The sequence below is a fragment of the Sparus aurata genome, chromosome 11 (assembly GCF_900880675.1).
Source record: "Sparus aurata chromosome 11, fSpaAur1.1, whole genome shotgun sequence".
NCBI lineage: Eukaryota > Metazoa > Chordata > Actinopteri > Spariformes > Sparidae > Sparus > Sparus aurata.
The window spans coordinates 878613-896399 of NC_044197.1; the positions used below are offsets into that span (position 1 = coordinate 878613).

At 44.8% G+C, this 17787-nt stretch overlaps 1 protein-coding gene across 4 annotated transcripts in view; it reads right to left on the reverse strand.

The window, feature by feature from the left end:
• Window positions 1-17787, reverse strand: part of LOC115590799 (nuclear factor 1 A-type-like) — a 68621-nt gene that overhangs the window by 1252 nt on the left and 49582 nt on the right. Inside the window, exon 1 of one of the 4 annotated variants that reach the window (XM_030432229.1) lies at window positions 13978-14276. The exons of 2 other annotated variants lie outside the window; for them this stretch is intronic. In XM_030432229.1, the coding sequence (XP_030288089.1) occupies window positions 13978-13980 (3 nt within the window). In that variant the 5' untranslated portion in view covers window positions 13981-14276. Of the gene's footprint in view, window positions 1-9299; window positions 10299-13977; window positions 14277-17787 lie in introns of those variants that run through there. One more of the 4 variants, XM_030432228.1, reaches the window with a different exon arrangement.

A 17787-nucleotide genomic window follows, 5' to 3' on the forward strand; every position in this document is an offset into this window, starting at 1 on the left:
GAGACGCCATCGAGCTCACGCAAAAACTCATCCCAAACATCAAACGATACAGTTTCCATCTGCTCCATCTCATCTCTCCATCTAACAGCATCACACACGGGTATCATGTTGCTCCATGAAGCTACATGATGGTCACAAACAATCAAAACTCAGCTTTTCAATATATTCTGTTTATTTCACTGAACTTTTTAAAATTATAATCTGAGCGTGTGAACAATGTTTGGCTGCACAAACAAGAGTTAATAATGAATCATAAGCGGTTGGAAAGAGTCGAAAACTCTTAAAACTGTTGTTTTATTGAAGGATGCTGGTGTGGTGAGATCACTCCTACCAACTCTCAGTAGTATTCATATTGCTTTTACATCAGAGGAGGAAAGACAGGAAGGAGAGATGGAAGTAAAGATTAAGAAAACAAAGAAAGAGAAGCAGAAGAGAAGAAGAACGCAGAGGGAACAAAGGATGAGAGAAAGTAGTGAACAAAGAAGTAAAGAAGGAAAAACGACAGACAAAAAGAAATCAGGAAGTTCATTTTATCAGTGAAATAGAAGAAATAAAAGACAAAAAGTAAAGCTGCAAATAAAAAAGGAAGAAGAACGAGAACAAGGAAAGAAAGAAGGATGAATTAAAGGAAGTGAAGCAGAACACAAACGAGTCATTTCAATAATCAACAACAATCAGCTTAATGACAGCCTGACTCCGCCTCCAGCCTCAGGTATAGATATGGGTCAGGCAGGTCTGTAGTGGTCTGTAGTGGTCTGTATTGGTCTGTGGTGGTCTGTGGTGGTCTGTAGTGGTCTGTAGTGGTCTGTGGTGGTCTGTATTGGTCTGTGGTGGTCTGTATTGGTCTGTGGTGGTCTGTATTGGTCTGTAGTGGTCTGAGGTGGTCTGTGGTCGTCTGAGGTGGTCTGTAGTGGTCTGTGGTGGTCTGTATTGGTCTGAGGTGGTCTGTAGCGGTCTGAGGTGGTCTGTGGTGGTCTGAGGTGGTCTGTAGTGGTCTGAGGTGGTCTGTGGTGGTCTGAGGTGGTCTGTGGTGGTCTGTAGTGGTCTGAGGTGGTCTGCGGTGGTCTGAGGTGGTCTGTGGTGGTCTGAGGTGGTCTGTAGTGGTCTGAGGTGGTCTGTGTTGGTCTGAGGTGGTCTGTAGTGGTCTGAGGTGGTCTGTAGTGGTCTGTGGAAATCTGTGAGTGTGAGTCCCAGAAAACCTTCCCAACGTACGAGCGCAGCCACAAACAGGAACAACGACCGTGCTGCTCTCAGATCAGGTGGTCACGTGCAGGAGGAGTATTAAAGGTGCATTATGTGGCTTTGGGCTGACGAGAGCTGCTCACTTATTAAGGTGGGAATGTGGTGAGACTGCATGTTGTGGATTAGACCCAAGTTAGTGTTGGTTACAGCTGTTCTCCTGCTCAAAACCCCAAAACCACCACGAAACCAGGCTCATTCAGACGGGCTGAACACATGAGACTGAGAGAACCCAGAAGAACCAGAACCTGTTTACGGCCCGACACAAAGACGAGACCAAACATCCACAAACCTTAACTGAAGAAACATTTAGTGGAGTGACACTGTCGCTGGGAACTAAACGGAGCAGGTCTGCAGTTTATAACCCCACGGATCAGTTCAGTGAGCAGCTTCCTGTAAAGTCTTGAAATGATTTTAATGTTTATAATATTCTTACAGCGACGCTGCCGTCCTCTCTGAGCGCACACGTGTTTAAAAACATAACAAGAGTTTGGATTCATTTCTGCTGAGTGGACTTTCTCTTTGTTTCAAGACGTTTCTAGAAATGAGCATCAGTGTAGTTTGAACACCACACGGCTGTACGGTGAGGAAGGGTTAGAAAAGCAGCCCGGGCGCCAGGATTTAATGTTGGTGAGACGTTTCTGCAGACCACAGATATGAGACGGCGTGTGTGAAAACATTTGTGTGTGAAACCACGAGATATTTCTGATGAGAAGTCCGGACATATTCTAGCCGTGTTTGTGCCATCAGAGAGCCCAGTCACCGGGATCAAATGTTTCCTGTGAACCACAGATATGTTTCTCCTCATGTCTGCAACACGTGTCAGCTCACATTCACATTACATGTTTGTTACTGAACGCTGATATCAGGAGGTGGACGGGAGACGAGGTTGTGACCACAGGTAGGTCTGTGCTTCAGCGTTTGTACATGTGAACTCGCTGGATGTTTGTTGGAGACATTTTCCAGCCGTGTTTGTGGAGACAGAACATGATGTTTTAGTCGATGACGAGTTTTTACATATCTAAGATAAGATACAACAGACTATGTGAGCTGTTGATCATTTTCCATTTATTCATCAGTGGATGATGTTCTCTGCAGCCTCAACGCGCTTCAGACGGCCGACACTTGTATCTCAGCAGCTACAGTGAAGACTTCGTCTTAATAAAGGATGTAAATAACGTCTGGACCGGCTACAGCAAGTCTCCAGCTACTTCAGTTGTTCGGGAGAAAACTGTTCAGTGAACTATGAAACTTCCATCATCACTTTTCTGTCTGGTTCTTATTTTTCATATAAGCACACGTGTGAATTTGTCCTTAAAATAAGAGTGACGTTGACGCGAGCGAGCAAATAAATGGAAGTCAACGGCTGTCAGGAGGAAACAAGTCGTGATTCACGTGTCTATGAATTCTGCAGTAACACGTAACAAACGCTGATACGGTCCTATAAATATGTTTTTGTTTTGTTTGCAGGGTTTTGGAGGCTCGTCTGCGAAACCTGTCATTTCAGTTTTTCCGTCTAAACACAGACGGAGAGAAAGAAAAACAGCCGAGCGGTTTCATCATCGAGGAACAACGATGGAAGGAAAGAACAGAGAGAACACAGACGGACAGAAAACATCTTCATGGAACATTTCTTATTTGGATAAAACCCCTCAGAGGGTTACTGAGCAGGACGGGATGGAGGGGGAGACGGAGGGGGGAGACGGAGGGGGAGGAGGGAGGCTGGAGGCCCTCCTCCTCCTCCTCCTCCTCCTCCTCCTCCTCCTCCTGAGCCACGTATTGAAAAAAAAAAAACACTCGACTATTCATAGATCAAAGAGACTCACACACATCTCGATACGTGCAAATGCCTCCGACTGGGGTGGCATGTGGATACTGAGACACACACACACACACACACACACACACACACACACACACACACACTTCTGAGTCCTTAAAGTTGAACATTTAAACTCCTCCGACACACTGAAATGTTTTCACAGCGTCAGATTTCATTTCACTTATTTTTTTTCTTTAGGACAAAAGTCACAAAACATTTGGTGAAAAAACAAGAATCATGAAAACATCTAAAAAACGATTCAATTCAGATTTTCTGTTGTTTGAGGAAAAGTTTGATATTTTTTTGGACACAAATCAACGTCTGTTAAGAATTTGTTGAATCACGTGTAAATTTTCTTGATTCTCCACGTTGTTCTGTAAAATTCTTGAACCAGCTGATTTGTGCTGGAAACTGAGATGTTTTCACTTCTTACGATGAAACTAATTTACAGACGATACGACACAAAAACAAATGTGGTAAAAATGTTGTTTCACAAACCAACGCGGGTCAGTGAAGATAATCGGATCGTGACGTTTGGAAAGAAAGCGGTTTATTTCTTCTTCTAGAATATCGTGACCTTTTTTAAAACACACATCGATTTCGTTCAAGAATTTTCTCTGATCAAGTTTAATGTTTCGTGATTTGTCATTTACTGCGATCCAATTAAAAATAAAAAAAATTAAGAAGAAAACAATTCAAAGAAGCAGATTCACATGGAATCGTTCTCGACTCTGCTGCAGCGCCGATTTTATTCTGTTTTTCGAGTCGATATTTCTGGAAAAATTCTAGAAAGAAGTAGATTTTTTCTGTAGACGAGCTACAAGTCAAACGTATGACGGACGGATACGGATGATGTTGTTCTAATTTTGTCATGTACAGTTATTAACGTATGAAATGTTTCTGTATCAGAAGGAAATGTATCGATCATTTATCGAGGACTATTTTCAGCTGCGGATGAATCCACAGCAGTTAACAGTTTTCAGACAATAAAGGAGAAGAAGATCTGTCGGACTTGTTGGGAGATAAATTCTGTTGCTTTGAGGCTCAACATGAGGAGAAACATTAAGTTTTGGCTTCTTTTATTTTGGGAGGTTCAGCTGGAGGTTCTGGGTTAAATATCATAAAAAATACAGGAAGTTCAGGAGGAGTGTTTTTCCAGCAGAAAATCTTTAAGTCAAATCTTCTGTGTGAGCTCTCACACTAAAGAGGAAACTATATCTACAGGCTGTGCATTAGAGCACCAGCTGCAACGCTTTTTTTTTTTTTATATAACATTGTTCACCCTCCCTTGTCAAGGGGTCTGAATACAGCACATTGTTTCTTCTTGGAGACGGTCCAGGCGAACGGGTTTGTCTCCAAAAGCGCCTCCAGCCGCTCTGCAGCCAACCTGCAGCTCTGAAATCTCACTCCAGGACGGCCGAGAACGCCGCCTTTTGTTATTTGTGGTTTCTGTTCGCGCTGAGATGTGTTTCTGTTTGTGTGTGTCCTCGGGCGGTTATTAGGACGACGAGCGGCTGCTGGACGGATGATGTGTTCAGTCTCCACACACACACACACACACACACACACACACACACATTCCACAGTGGATCTGCAGCTCGGCGGCTCTGGATGTTCGTTGGAGCCACATACCAACATTCCTCACAGCCCAGTGCAGCGTTTCAGCTTCCTGACCCGCTCACACCGTCCCTCACCGACGCTTCCTCCGCCGCTTTTTCACACTCGGTCTGTCGGCCGCAAACAAAATCCCACTTAACAAGTCACTTCGTCTCATATTCAGCCTTAAAAAACGTGCTTTTCTGCCAGCGGGGTGAGATAATCCCTCTTGTTCTCAGCTTCCCCTCGACTCAGGAATGTTTTCTGAAATGTGTCTTGAAACAAAATAATCCTGTTTCTGCATCCGTGTCAAGAAAATGATTCAAGAAGACTGCTGGAACAAGCCGGGTGTTATGGAGACATTAAAATACGTCTGGTTCAGGAAATATGTAACATGTGAGGAGCGGAGACGGACCTCAGTGACCCGCTGCAGACACTCGGCTCAGTCCAAATTAAAAACCGGATTTTATTTTTTTTTTCTTAAAGACAAAATAAATGTCCAGGTTTCTGTTTCTGTGTGCAGCTTCTGTTGTTTCAGATATTTTATAGAATTAATGTCAGCATCGAGAAATAAGAAAAGACAAACATCTCACCAGAACCAAAAGATCCATGAATTTAAGATGATTCTTATTGAAAATGTGAAATTATCTCACTCTATTATTTTTGACTCTGTAACAAACAATAATCCATCACATTCTCTCATATTTAATTTTTCAACATATAATTTCCAACCTTTCTGGTCGATTAATCAAACGGGCTCTGCATGGATACGAGTGCCAGAACAAAGCGGATCTCTGCAGCAGAAACAAGAAGAGACTCTGTAGCAGAAGATATTGATTGATTTGAGTCAGAAGCATAAAATTATCTCAACCCACAGGCGAGTTTTTAGGAAAATGAGAGTTTTGAGCTTCTGTAACAGAGTACGGTGCTCTTCACTGTGTCTCAGTTCTTCATGAACCGGTCGGGTCTGTTCACATCTGGACTTAAAAATGTGTGTCTGTTTTTTTTTCAGATGAGTGAAAATTGGGCCAGTTGTTGTGAGATAATCCCACTTGTTCCCAGTGTTCTCCCTCTCTGTCTGCATCTTAAAGCTGCTGCATCTGTGTCCAGAAAAGCAACGTTTCTTTTGAGCCCATTTTTAATAAAACCAGGTGAAATCATCTCGTCTCGCTGACAGAGAGCTGAATAAAAGCCGCCTGTTTAAACCGTGCTGAGGAGGGTCGGAGGCGGACGTGTGACGCGGCTTCCCGGGGTTCTTTCTTCGTCTCTTTTGGGGTCATTCTTCCTTTCAGCGTTTTCCCTCCGAGGAAATCAGCGTTTCTAAACCCGCGAGGGGAGTCTGAGAGGCGGACTGAGGCTTACACGTTCCCCCTCTGCACCTTGGTGACAGATGTAATGGGCTCCTGTAACAACAGCCCCCTGAATAACAGTCATTTAGGGGAGCAATAATGGTAATCCTCCCTGCCTGCCTGCCTCCCTCCCCGTCTATTGACACCCACACCGACACACTGAGGGAATTATCGGCGTGTCGCTCGGGCTCAGTGGCTCGCCGCCCGCCGCCGAGGCCCGACTGAGCCGCCGAGGCCCGACGGTTAACGGCTGCTGATGAAGGAGGACGGCTGCAGCCTCGACGACACAAAACACACCGATACACACTGCACACACACACACTGCACACACACACACTGCACACACACACACACACACACACACACACACACACACACAGCAGGATCCAACCAGGACTAAACACTGATATCTGAGAGCCAACCAGCCTCAAACACGATCTCCAAAAACAGCAAACGAACGACAAACTAAAGAATTCTTCAGCAGAATGTGGTAAATTTAAATCAAAGGAGAGTTTAGAAACTAAATCATCTCCCAGATATTTTCTCCCTGAAGACAAACGATAGAACGAAGGATCATCTGTGTGAACTTTTCTTCCAACAACGTGTGAATCAGTGAAAGCTCAACACATTTATCACTTCCAAACATGTCCAGGAGATTAAAATGTAGTTTTGAAGACGAGATCTTTTTTATGATGTAAAAATATACAAATCGATTTATGACTAACAATCTCCTCTGGATTGATCAGTGAACACTTCTGCTCGTGTTTCTGATATTTTCTTTATCCCTCTCCGTCTTCACACCGTGTCTCTGCTCCTGCTGCCCTCCTGTGACCACAGGATGTGGAAATCTTGGATTCTTGTTGCTTTTTCTTCAAAATCAATAAATATTCATATGCCAAAAAAAAGAGGCCAACGAGCACCAACTTAAATAAACCTGCTGAACATTTTCATGATTTCTGGCACGACTACAACTAAATGTGTCGTTTGTGACGATGCCGACGTTTCTCACGACGAAACAAAGTCCACAAAAAATCCACAATAAATTAAAAATGTTAAAATACAATTAAATTAAAAAAAGCGTTTTGTTTCTGGGCGCCCCCTGCTGGCTGAGTGGTGAAACGCAGACGCTAACTTCAGCGACACTTTGAAACGCTGAAACTCGACGTTTCTATCATGATTTATTTTGCTTTTAATCAGGAAATCTTTTATATTTTAAAACGGTTTGTGTTTTAAAAACAGAAAACACAAATTCACGATCAACCTGCATGACATTAATCAAAAGAATCAGCTGTTACTAATATTTAAGGCCAGTAATAATTTAAAAAATACATATAAATCATTAAATTTGGGTTTTACAGTGTCAAATAAAAAAGCCTCTTGTGGTCCAGCAGGTTCAGTGGATCACACACGAGCAGCTGATCACACACACGCTGCAGAAATGTCCAAAAATATCAGAAATGTAAAATGTGATGATTAAATAATTATTTCAATAAGCAAAAGGAACAAAACATCTGCTGGGTGAGAATCTGTGCAGCGAACACATCTGCTCACAGCCCTGAACACATTTCTTTCTGGCCGGCAGGATTTATAAACCCGACAGTCAGCGAGGACTCAGGCTGCTCGTTACTGGTTTTACTGGCTGATAATCAGATTAAACGTTAAAGCTCATTTTCCTTCCTGCAGATTCAGACTGAAGCTCAGAGCAGAAAATCAAGATGCCAAATCATTTTAGTGGATTCACCCAAAAAAAATACAATAAACATAAATGAGTGAAGCCACAAAAAGCTGACGAGCTGCAGGTTAAAACACGACGACATGTTGCTGAATATTCACAGCCAGGATCAATAAAAACACTCTTTTATTAATTCATCTAAATTATCTCGTTTCTGGATTAAAATACAGAAATCATTTTTAGTCACGAATAATAAATCATGACGCTGATTTCAAGCCAATCATCAGAATAAAATACATTTTAAATAACTGGTGGTTTTAAATTTACGATGCTGAAATATAAAATCATTTAAATATAAACGAGCTTGATTTGTTCTGTTTTAAATGTTAATTGTATTTTTGAGGAGCGTGGTTAATTTCAGGAGATCAGGACGATGATTCCTACAGAAGAAGAAGTCTCTGTGAGGTCACACACAGCAAAGATCCTATTCTAACCTCTGACCCTGAACACACCACGGCAGCAGAGAAACCTCTTTTACAGAATAAAATTAAATGACAGTTTAGTTCCTGATGAATAAATATGCAACGTGTTTTCATTCAGATTTGGACTGTAAATAAATTATCAATGACTTCAGTTTGTCGTCTGCACGTGTGGAGTAAAGTTCAGCGTCAGGTGTTCAGTGTCAGGTGTTCAGTCTCAGGTGAGCTGCTGCAGGTCTGCTGTCACCTCAGGTCACCTCTCACACACACACTCGTGCTGCTGTCGGGCCTGAGCTCCTCTGAGGCCTCAGCAGCAGGACGGAAGCTTTTAATGATCAGAATCACTTCGATTTTACGGACCGGGACCGACCAGCAGCTGACAGCCTGGACCCTCCGGACTCCACTGGTCCCGGTCCCGGTCAGACACGCACTCCAGTATGAATGCACAAATATGAGTCGTGTTGGTTAAACTGAAGTGAACTTCACACTGAGCCTCGACGTGTTCCTGCCGCTCGGCTCGGCTCGGCTCGGCTCTGAGCGGGCCGGCGGCTGCAGCTACGCTTGGAAAGTTTTTGGGCAAAGAAAACAGAATTAACCCGAAACTTTACGCGTCCAGACGGCGGCTGTGAGTGAGAGCACGCATCCGAATTTTGCGCAAATGATGGCGCTCAAACTTGAGAGAGGAAGTGAGAACGGAACCTCCGCACGGCTCCCCGCGCACCGCGCCGGAGCTGCGGTCAGGCTGTCCGGGCAGCGGAGCAGCCTGAGCGGGGAGCAGCCGGGACAGAGTGCCGCTGCCCGCACACACACACACACACTCCCCAACAACCGCACAAACACGCAGACTGTGCGTGGAAAGAGTCCCACGGAGCGCGCAGAGGCAGAAACCGCCGCGCAGGATTGAATAATTTGATAAGTGAAGTTTGGAGTCGTCCGCCGCCGCCATGTGCTGCGGAGAGGAAGACGGAGTGAGAGCGGAGCTGCAGACTATAGGAGGCAGTCTATAGAGTCCATACAGTCCTCAGTGTACAGTCAACAGTCTATAGAGTCCATACAGTCCTCAGTGTACAGTCAACAGTCTACAGGAGGCAGAGCTGCACACAAACACCGGGAACACATTAGAAAGTTTAGCGCTCACTCACCTGTGTTAGACATAGCGGAGAATACATATCTGTCGATCTAATCTTAGATCTGGAAGGTGTGTGTGTGTGTTTATGTGTGTGTGCGTGTGTGGGTTACTGTAACTCCAGCCTGTGTGTGTGCGCGTGCGTGTGCGCAGTGTGTAGTGTATGTGTGTGTGTGAAAAAAGGAAAGAACAGAAAAAAAGGAGAGAGTGAGAGAGGGGAAGTAGAGCCCTCCTTGTGCCCCCTTCGCTTTCACATTTCCAACCAGGGCTGAACTTTGACCCCGCCTCGGGTTACATGTACTGTCCGGACCTGTTAGAGGCCCTCCGCCGGGGAGCGCACAACTTTGAGCCCAGACACGAAGAACATCTCCGGCAACAAGAGAAAAGTCCCGTTAGAGCTTCAGCGCAGATCTGATCCGGTCCGCTGAGGCTGGAGCGGGAGCGGCCGGTGCTGTCGGACGGTGCGAGGATCCAAAACGTCCTCAAAGTGCATTTCAAACCGGCGGAGATCCGCGGAGACCGGCGGACCTCGGCAACATGTCTGTCCGTCCTGCGGTGCGCTCTGGCCGGCGTGCGGCGGTGCGGCTCCTCGCTGCTCGGGACGGAGGGCGCGGTGCGGCGGAGTCCCGACAACACGAGCTGACGAGGAGGGAAGAGAAAAGGCAGAACGGATCCCTGAGCTGCCAGACGGCCGCCTCGCCTCTAACACAGCCGACAGCTGCTTTCCGTTAATTTATCTCCAGCAGGAGGAGACTGAGCGCAGAGGGGGAGAGAGAGAGAGAGTCCGTGTGCTGTCCCGGCGCAGAGAGGAGCGCCACCTCCTCTCCGCTCCGCTGCTGTCCGCTGCTCCTCACAGCTCCGGGACCTCCGCTCGCTCCGCCGCCGGACTACAGCCGTGTGTGTGTGAGTGTGTGTGAGTGTGTGTGAGCGTGTGTGGCCGCGGACTGAGCGCACTGACCCCGCAGAGCCCAAACTGATCACACACTCTGCTGATCGATCAGACAGAGAGGCATCGATCCTCCGCGCGCAGTTTCACAAGTAGAATCCGGTGATGATGCCGCCTCTGTGTGTGTGTGTGTGTGTGTGTGTGTGTGTGTGTGTGTGTGTGAGGATGAAAGTGATCACATGGTGGCTTTATCGATCAGTATCGATCAGAAAGTGGAGATCTGTCTGGAAAAATGTTTTCTCTGCTTTTATAGAAACTTGTCGCGGAAGGAAGTCAACATTTGTCTTTAAGAGTTTTACACCTGGAAGAAGGAGAAGAAGAAGAGGAGGAAGAGGAGGAGGAGGAGGAGGAGGAGGAGGAAGAGGAGGAAGAGGAAGAGGAGGAGGAGGAGGAGGAGGAGGAGGAGGAGAACACATCCAGCAGAGAGTCTCCTGTCTTTGTTTCTCTCTCTGTTAGATCAGGTCCGAGCTGCAGCCTCTCCTGAGCTCTGACCCATCCAGCCTTATGGCTGCCAGAGCCACTTTACACCAGAACCAGCACCAGAACCAGCAGCAGAACCAGCAGCAGCAGCAGAGTGGATGTGTGTGTGCTGCTTCACTGTGAGTCAGAGGAGGAGATCCATAAAGATCTGACAGGATCCACTTCACTGCAGGGACCAGCTGTGATCACATGACCAGAACCGACAGTTCATAGCCTCCAACATCCATCATCATCATCATTATTATTATTATCATTATTATTATTATTATTATTATTATTATTATTATACATAACACATGAGGTCATGTTGGGATGATGTCAGTCAGCTGTTTACGATGTGATGACATCACCTCTCACAGACTCAGCAGGTCACGTCTTATTTTATGTTTTTATTATATTTATTATATTTATTATCGTGCGTTAGAGTTGAATCCTTATTGAAAATCATCGACATCGTGTTCTGACTCAGATCTTCAGTGATCAGAAGTTTTATATCACATAAAATAAAATACAAATGAAAAGTTATCATCAGTTATCGGATCAGCTGTGGGAAGAAAACCCATATTGTGCTTCCCTGGTTTTGTATCTTGTTCAATGAGAAACAATAATTCATGACAACTCTTTAAATGTTATTGTCTGGAAGAAACATGTGACGTCTGTTGACTTCATGGTGGTTTTGTCTTCATGCAATTAATGTAAATATGCTGCCTGTGAAGTTTGCGCGCTGTAGTATTATAAGTTACATGTGGAGTTGGAGATTTGAGGTTTTGGCAGCTGTCAGATAAAAAGCTCAAATATTTGACTTTAAAGTGTGAAGAAAGAGTCCTGGTGGGTTTAGAGTCACTGTGGTGTCACTTTGTGTCCTGCAGGTCAGTGAGGTCACAGCAGGTGTTCACACTGAGCTGAGCTGCATGGAGCCAGTTAACAGCGCCATCTACATCACATCCACACAGTAACACACAGCACCACGCACATCCTGGATCAAATGTGATGTTTGCAGCTTTGAGAAATATTTACATGTGATAAAACTCACAGGAATCATCCGGAGCAGCTGGAGGATGTTCACACAGTTCACTTCCAGAGATATCACAGAACAAACATGAAGTTCTGGGGATTTTTAAACACTAAAGAACCATAAAGTCACACCTGAGAACCACAGACACACTGTTAAAGCCTTTACAGGGATATAAGAGTAATATTAGTCTGTGGAGATACTATAGAAGTTACCATAAAATTCAGCAGAGCCTCTATAAAGCCACAGACACTCTGTGTGTCCCTACAGGACCGTTAAAGATGATACAGGAGGAGATCAAACTCCACAAACAGGAACATAAATCACAGCTGAGAACCACAGACGCTGTGTGAGCGTCTGTGCAGATCATCAGACGGCGTGGAGGTAAAAATAAAGTCACTGTCACGCTCCACACGTCCTGATGCAAAGAGAGGCGCCGGAATCACCTCCGGCTGCACCGACAACATAAACATACCAGAGGACATAAAATACCACAATCATTATAAACTCACCACAGACTCACTCTGAGGCCCCCAGAGCAGAGTTATAGGAATATCAAAGAAGATTAAATTACCATTACGGACAATTAAATTCCTTCTGAGCCGCACAGACCGACTGTGAGTCCTCACAGAGACATTCAGAGGAAATTATATCCATATTTTAAGAGATAAAAATGTAATAAAGTAAAATAAACCGTCTAATAAGAACAGTGGGAGCGTTGTTAATCCATACAGGGATGGTGTATTCAGATCAGTGTCATAAACTGTACAGCACAGACAGGTCTGACCTGCACGACCACACGGAGGGATTAGACAGATAATCCTGGGAATATGAGGAATATTATCAGAGACACACTGAGTCTCACAGCGACAGTGTGGCTGATTAAAGGACGATAACGTGCAATAAACTGACAAATAAGTTCAGTGTGACTCTGTGAGTGTTTTAAAGTCTTAATATTAAATAAAAGTGTAAAACAACAGACACAAAACATCCAGAGTACTAATGACATATATGAAGTTATTAATCATATAATAGTATTATTAAGTTCCACATGGATACCAAAGTGACAGGAATGACATCAACATACATTAAAACAATAACATCTATGATAAAATATAATAAAACTGACGTCACAATCATCTTAATGACTGTACAACACACACACGTTTTATGGATGTTTTAGAGAATCTGATCATCTGCCCCGCCCACATCCACACCAGAGCCAATCAGGAGCCGCTACGTCAGAGCCACAAGCTTTAAGCACGCTCTTATTGGATGAAAAGGAGGAATTTGAACGTCAGGGTCGCATCTGATTGGTCCACAAATTAAGGTAAGAAAAAAAGAAAAAAAGGGCGTGTACGCGCGCACGAGAACGCGCGTGATCACTGCATTCCACAGACAGGTAAAACTACAGAACCACAGAACCACAGAGAAACTACAGAACCACAGAGAAACTACAGAACCACAGAACCACAGAGAAACTACAGAACCACAGAGAAACTACAGAACCACAGAGAAACTACAGAACCACAGAACCACAGAGAAACTACAGAACCACAGAGAAACTACAGAACCACAGAACCACAGAGAAACTACAGAACCACAGAGAAACTACAGAACCACAGAACCACAGAGAAACTACAGAACCACAGAGAAACTACAGAACCACAGAACCACAGAGAAACTACAGAACCACAGAACCACAGAGAAACTACAGAACCACAGAGAAACTACAGAACCACAGAACCACAGAGAAACTACAGAACCACAGAACCACAGAGAAACTACAGAACCACAGAGAAACTACAGAACCACAGAGAAACTACAGAACCACAGAACCACAGAGAAACTACAGAACCACAGAGAAACTACAGAACCACAGAGAAACTACAGAACCACAGAACCACAGAGAAACTACAGAACCACAGTCAAACTACAGAACCACAGAACCACGGAGAAACTACAGAACCACAGTCAAACTACAGAACCACAGAACCACAGTCAAACTACAGAACCACAGAACCACAGAGAAACTACAGAACCACAGTCAAACTACAGAACCACAGAACCTCAGTTTGAAGTTATTGATTTTAGACTTGTTGACAGATTATAGATCGGTGTAGCAGCAGAGACAGGTGGAGGCAGGTGGAGGCAGGTGGAGGCAGAAACGGTTTATAAAATGATAACAGAGTTCTAGTAAAGTTCGGACACAGTTCTGAAATAGTTCTGGTATTTCTGCGGCTCATACTTGCGTACCATCGCCGGCACTGAGAGCTCGTCCAGGTGAGAAACTTTCCTCCGGTGTCAGTGTGACTCATTCAGAGACGAGCAGTCTGAGAGCTGCGGTCCTGGTTCGGCTCGGCTCGGTTCGGCTTCTCCCTCTCTCCGGTTCTGCTCTCAGACTTCACAGAAGTTGCATCAGTTCAGTCTGCTCCTGTTTGTTTGTTTGTTTGTTTGTCCCTCCTCTCCTCCTCCTCTTCCTGTCCCGCTGGATGGATGGATGCACACAACCCGGTTCCGCTCGGTGTGACCCGGTACAGCACGGGACCAGCAGCAGCAGCAGCAGCAGCAGCTCAGCGTGCTCCGTGCAGCGGGGAGCAGCTTCAGCCCCGCAGCGCTGCAGCAGGCGGCGGGGAGCGCTCCCTCCCGGCCGCTCACAGGAGGTGGAGGTGGAGGAGGTGGAAGTGGAGGAGGTCGGGGGGACCGGAGCGGAGCGGAGTCGGTGCACCGGCGGCTGCTGCTGATTTATGGCCGCGGCACATGGCTCTGTTTCCCGCATGGACTTTTGAAGAGTGGCGCGCTGTGACGGCGGCGCGGAGGAACAAAATGCTGTCGGTGCAGGTGAGGAGGAGAAGTGGAGGAGAGGAGGAGGAGAGGAGGAGGAGATGTGGAGCAGACGGAGGTCCGCAGCTGATGACACACCTGGACGGAGCCGCTGGTACCTGCCGGACAGCCGGTCTGAGAGGCGACGGTCACTCACAGATCATTAAACTCAACAGCGTTTGTTTCATTTACAATATAAAATCTCAACACACATAAAAACTATATTATTGTAATTTAAAAAAATTGACTGAACCTGAATAATTATGTGAAACCTCTAAAATCAAAGTTGTGTTGTTGAAGTTTGTCATTTTTTAATTTTTCTAAACACTCGGAGGATTTTTCATCAGCTGCTGATGAAGATGAAGATGAAGATGTGATCAGAAGCTCCAGAGAGGCCTAACCCTGATGATGTCATAGTGATGTCACCAGGGTCATCTCGAGCTGTGGGGTCAAGAAGGGAGTCTCTACTGTAAGACACCACCCAGGTGCATCATGGGAAATGTGGGGGTCCAGGATTTATGAGTCTCATATGTTACCAGACCTCATCTCAGATCTTCTGCTGGACAAACAGCTGAGCCAATCAGAGTTTTGTAGGCGGGGTTAATAAAGAGGAAGTCATCTGGTTGGCGATAAGTGCTGATGAGACGCAGGTACTGATCCGATCAGATTCACAGTCACATTCGCCCAAAGATTCTCCTCCTCCTGATGATATAAAGTCCTCCTCTCCTCCTGATGATATAAAGTCCTCCTCTCCTCCTCCTGATGATATAAAGTCCTCCTCTCCTCCTCCTGATGATATAAAGTCCTCCTCTCCTCCTGATGATATAAAGTCCTCCTCTCCTCCTCCTGATGATATAAAGTCCTCCTCTCCTCCTCCTGATGATATAAAGTCCTCCTCTCCTCCTCCTGATGATATAAAGTCCTCCTCTCCTCCTCCTGATGATATAAAGTCCTCCTCTCCTCCTCCTGATGATATAAAGTCCTCCTCTCCTCCTCCTGATGATATAAAGTCCTCCTCTCCTCCTCCTGATGATATAAAGTCAGGTGGAGTGTCTGCTGAACACCTGAAGCAGCTGAGACTTGTTGTAAACATCAGATGTCTCCATCAGCTCGTCTGCTGTGATCTCAGTCTGCAGCAGAGAACACATCACTAACTGACCTCAGATCAGATTTACAGACTGACTTTCCATCAAACACGGAGGTCAGAAAATAATGAGTGAAGTTTCGGTTTTGGATGAACTGTTCCTTTAAAGCATTAACAGTTTGTTAAAGAGCGTTTGAGTCTTTACAGAAGCCAAACTTCTCCACATAAACTCGTTAATTATTCTCCATTTCAAACCTTCATTAAAATGAATCCATGAGTCAGAATCGTCATTAAAAAGAAGCCTCGCTGTAAATTTGATCCAATTATCTTGAAATCTGAAGTCTGTCTTGTGAGGCACCTGTTTGTGCGAAGCCTTGCTAAATAAATCTGGCAGACTCGCGGCTGACCTCGGCTGATCTCTTCTTCTTCTGCAGGTTTTCAGCTCCGCAGGCGCAGAGCTGCGAGTCGTCTGAGGTTAATGAACAGAAGCTTTTATGTTAATAGAAGGATGGCCGGCGTGATTTAACAAGACAATCTGCAGATTTACTTCGCTCAAATACATCCGAGGCACCGGCTGCACGTTATTAGTCGGCTAAACAAAGTCTCAGCGCTGAAGGTCGAGACAAAGAGAAGGTAATTAGATTATAGCAATTAAACTGGGTTTTCCATATGATCAATGATCTTAATGTGTAATCATGGATTAGTTGTGATGACAGGACGGACTCTGTCTGCAGGGCAGATCAGAGATGGAGGCTGCGTTCACACCGTGCAGATCTGGTTTCTTCAATCTGGATCAATCTGATGGATTTATTCTGGTTCCAGTCAGTGGTACTGAACCTGCTGCTGTGGGCCCGGCCCGTCTTTAAAGACACGCCAGTTCTGGTTTGGATCAAATGAACGATCTGACGTTTAAACACAACAAGAGCAATCTGTGTTTATCTCCATGTAAACATGTTGGAGAACAGAACCTTCATTTATCAAACATGGATCAGTTTATTCACATTAAGCAGATTTTTGTGGACTCAGGTGTTTTGAGATCCTCCGGACCTGATTTCTGATTAATTTTCTGGGGCTTTGCTGCTGTTTGACTTCATCTGGGCCTCTGTAAGTCGGGCCAACACAAGGTTTGATTTAAGGTTTCAATTAATATCAAATTAATGTATAAAAGTCACAATATGAATCACTGTTGATGCTGTTTTCTTTCTGTAAGGTAAAATGCATTTTAATTGTAATTATAGCAAACCTGGAGAGGGAACGACCCTGAAGTGTTAAAGGAATAATCTGCTGTTTGACGGGACGTTACGATCAACTGTCTGGTAGTCTGACGTCTGTGGTTCTGACAGTTCTGCTGAACAAGTTCAGGGAGCTTTGGATCCTCGTACTACTAAAGCTCCGACATGCACGATAAAAAAAATCTAATAGGGAATTTAGAAAGATAATCCTGACTAAAAAAACTTCTCTTTCACCTCTTTTAAAGTCAGAGCTTCCTACTGTGGGGTTGAAAAAAGGCCTGGTTCTGCACCGCCGGGTCAACATAAAGAAATGGATGAATCTACAACAGAAGTGACAAGAAAATATGAGGAGGGACGTCTCACCAGAACAACTCTACGGTGCATTTCTTACAGAGAAAATCTTCAGGTTTGTTTGTTCTTGTGTCAAAAGAATTTAAATATCGATAAATACTGATTATGTGAAATGGTTTCTACACTCCTTTGTTTACTGTATCAACACTCGAGTACTTGCTGCGTGTTTGTTGCTTTGTTCTCCGACATGTTGAGCGATGCACCGCTGCACCTCAGACGCTGCTGTGCTGAACACAAGCAGAACACGAGACACTTTATGTTTATCTTTTTATAAAAAAATTAAATCTTGTTCCCACAATGTTGCGTCTGTTTTCCTCGTGATATCTAATATCGAGAATATATTATCATCACAACTGAGTCGTTATTTTTGTGCAGAGAGGATTTAAAGACCTTCTTTTGATCGCCGTCACACAGTAAAGAGAAAAAGATAAGATGTCACAGTTAAAGTTCTACATTAACTACAGACAACGTTAAAAATCATTTCTACATTAGTTTACAAGTCAAAGACCTGCAGAACAAGTTTGCAAGCCACTGACTGAAGTCATGAACACGTGACAGGAAACAATTTAGACGAGA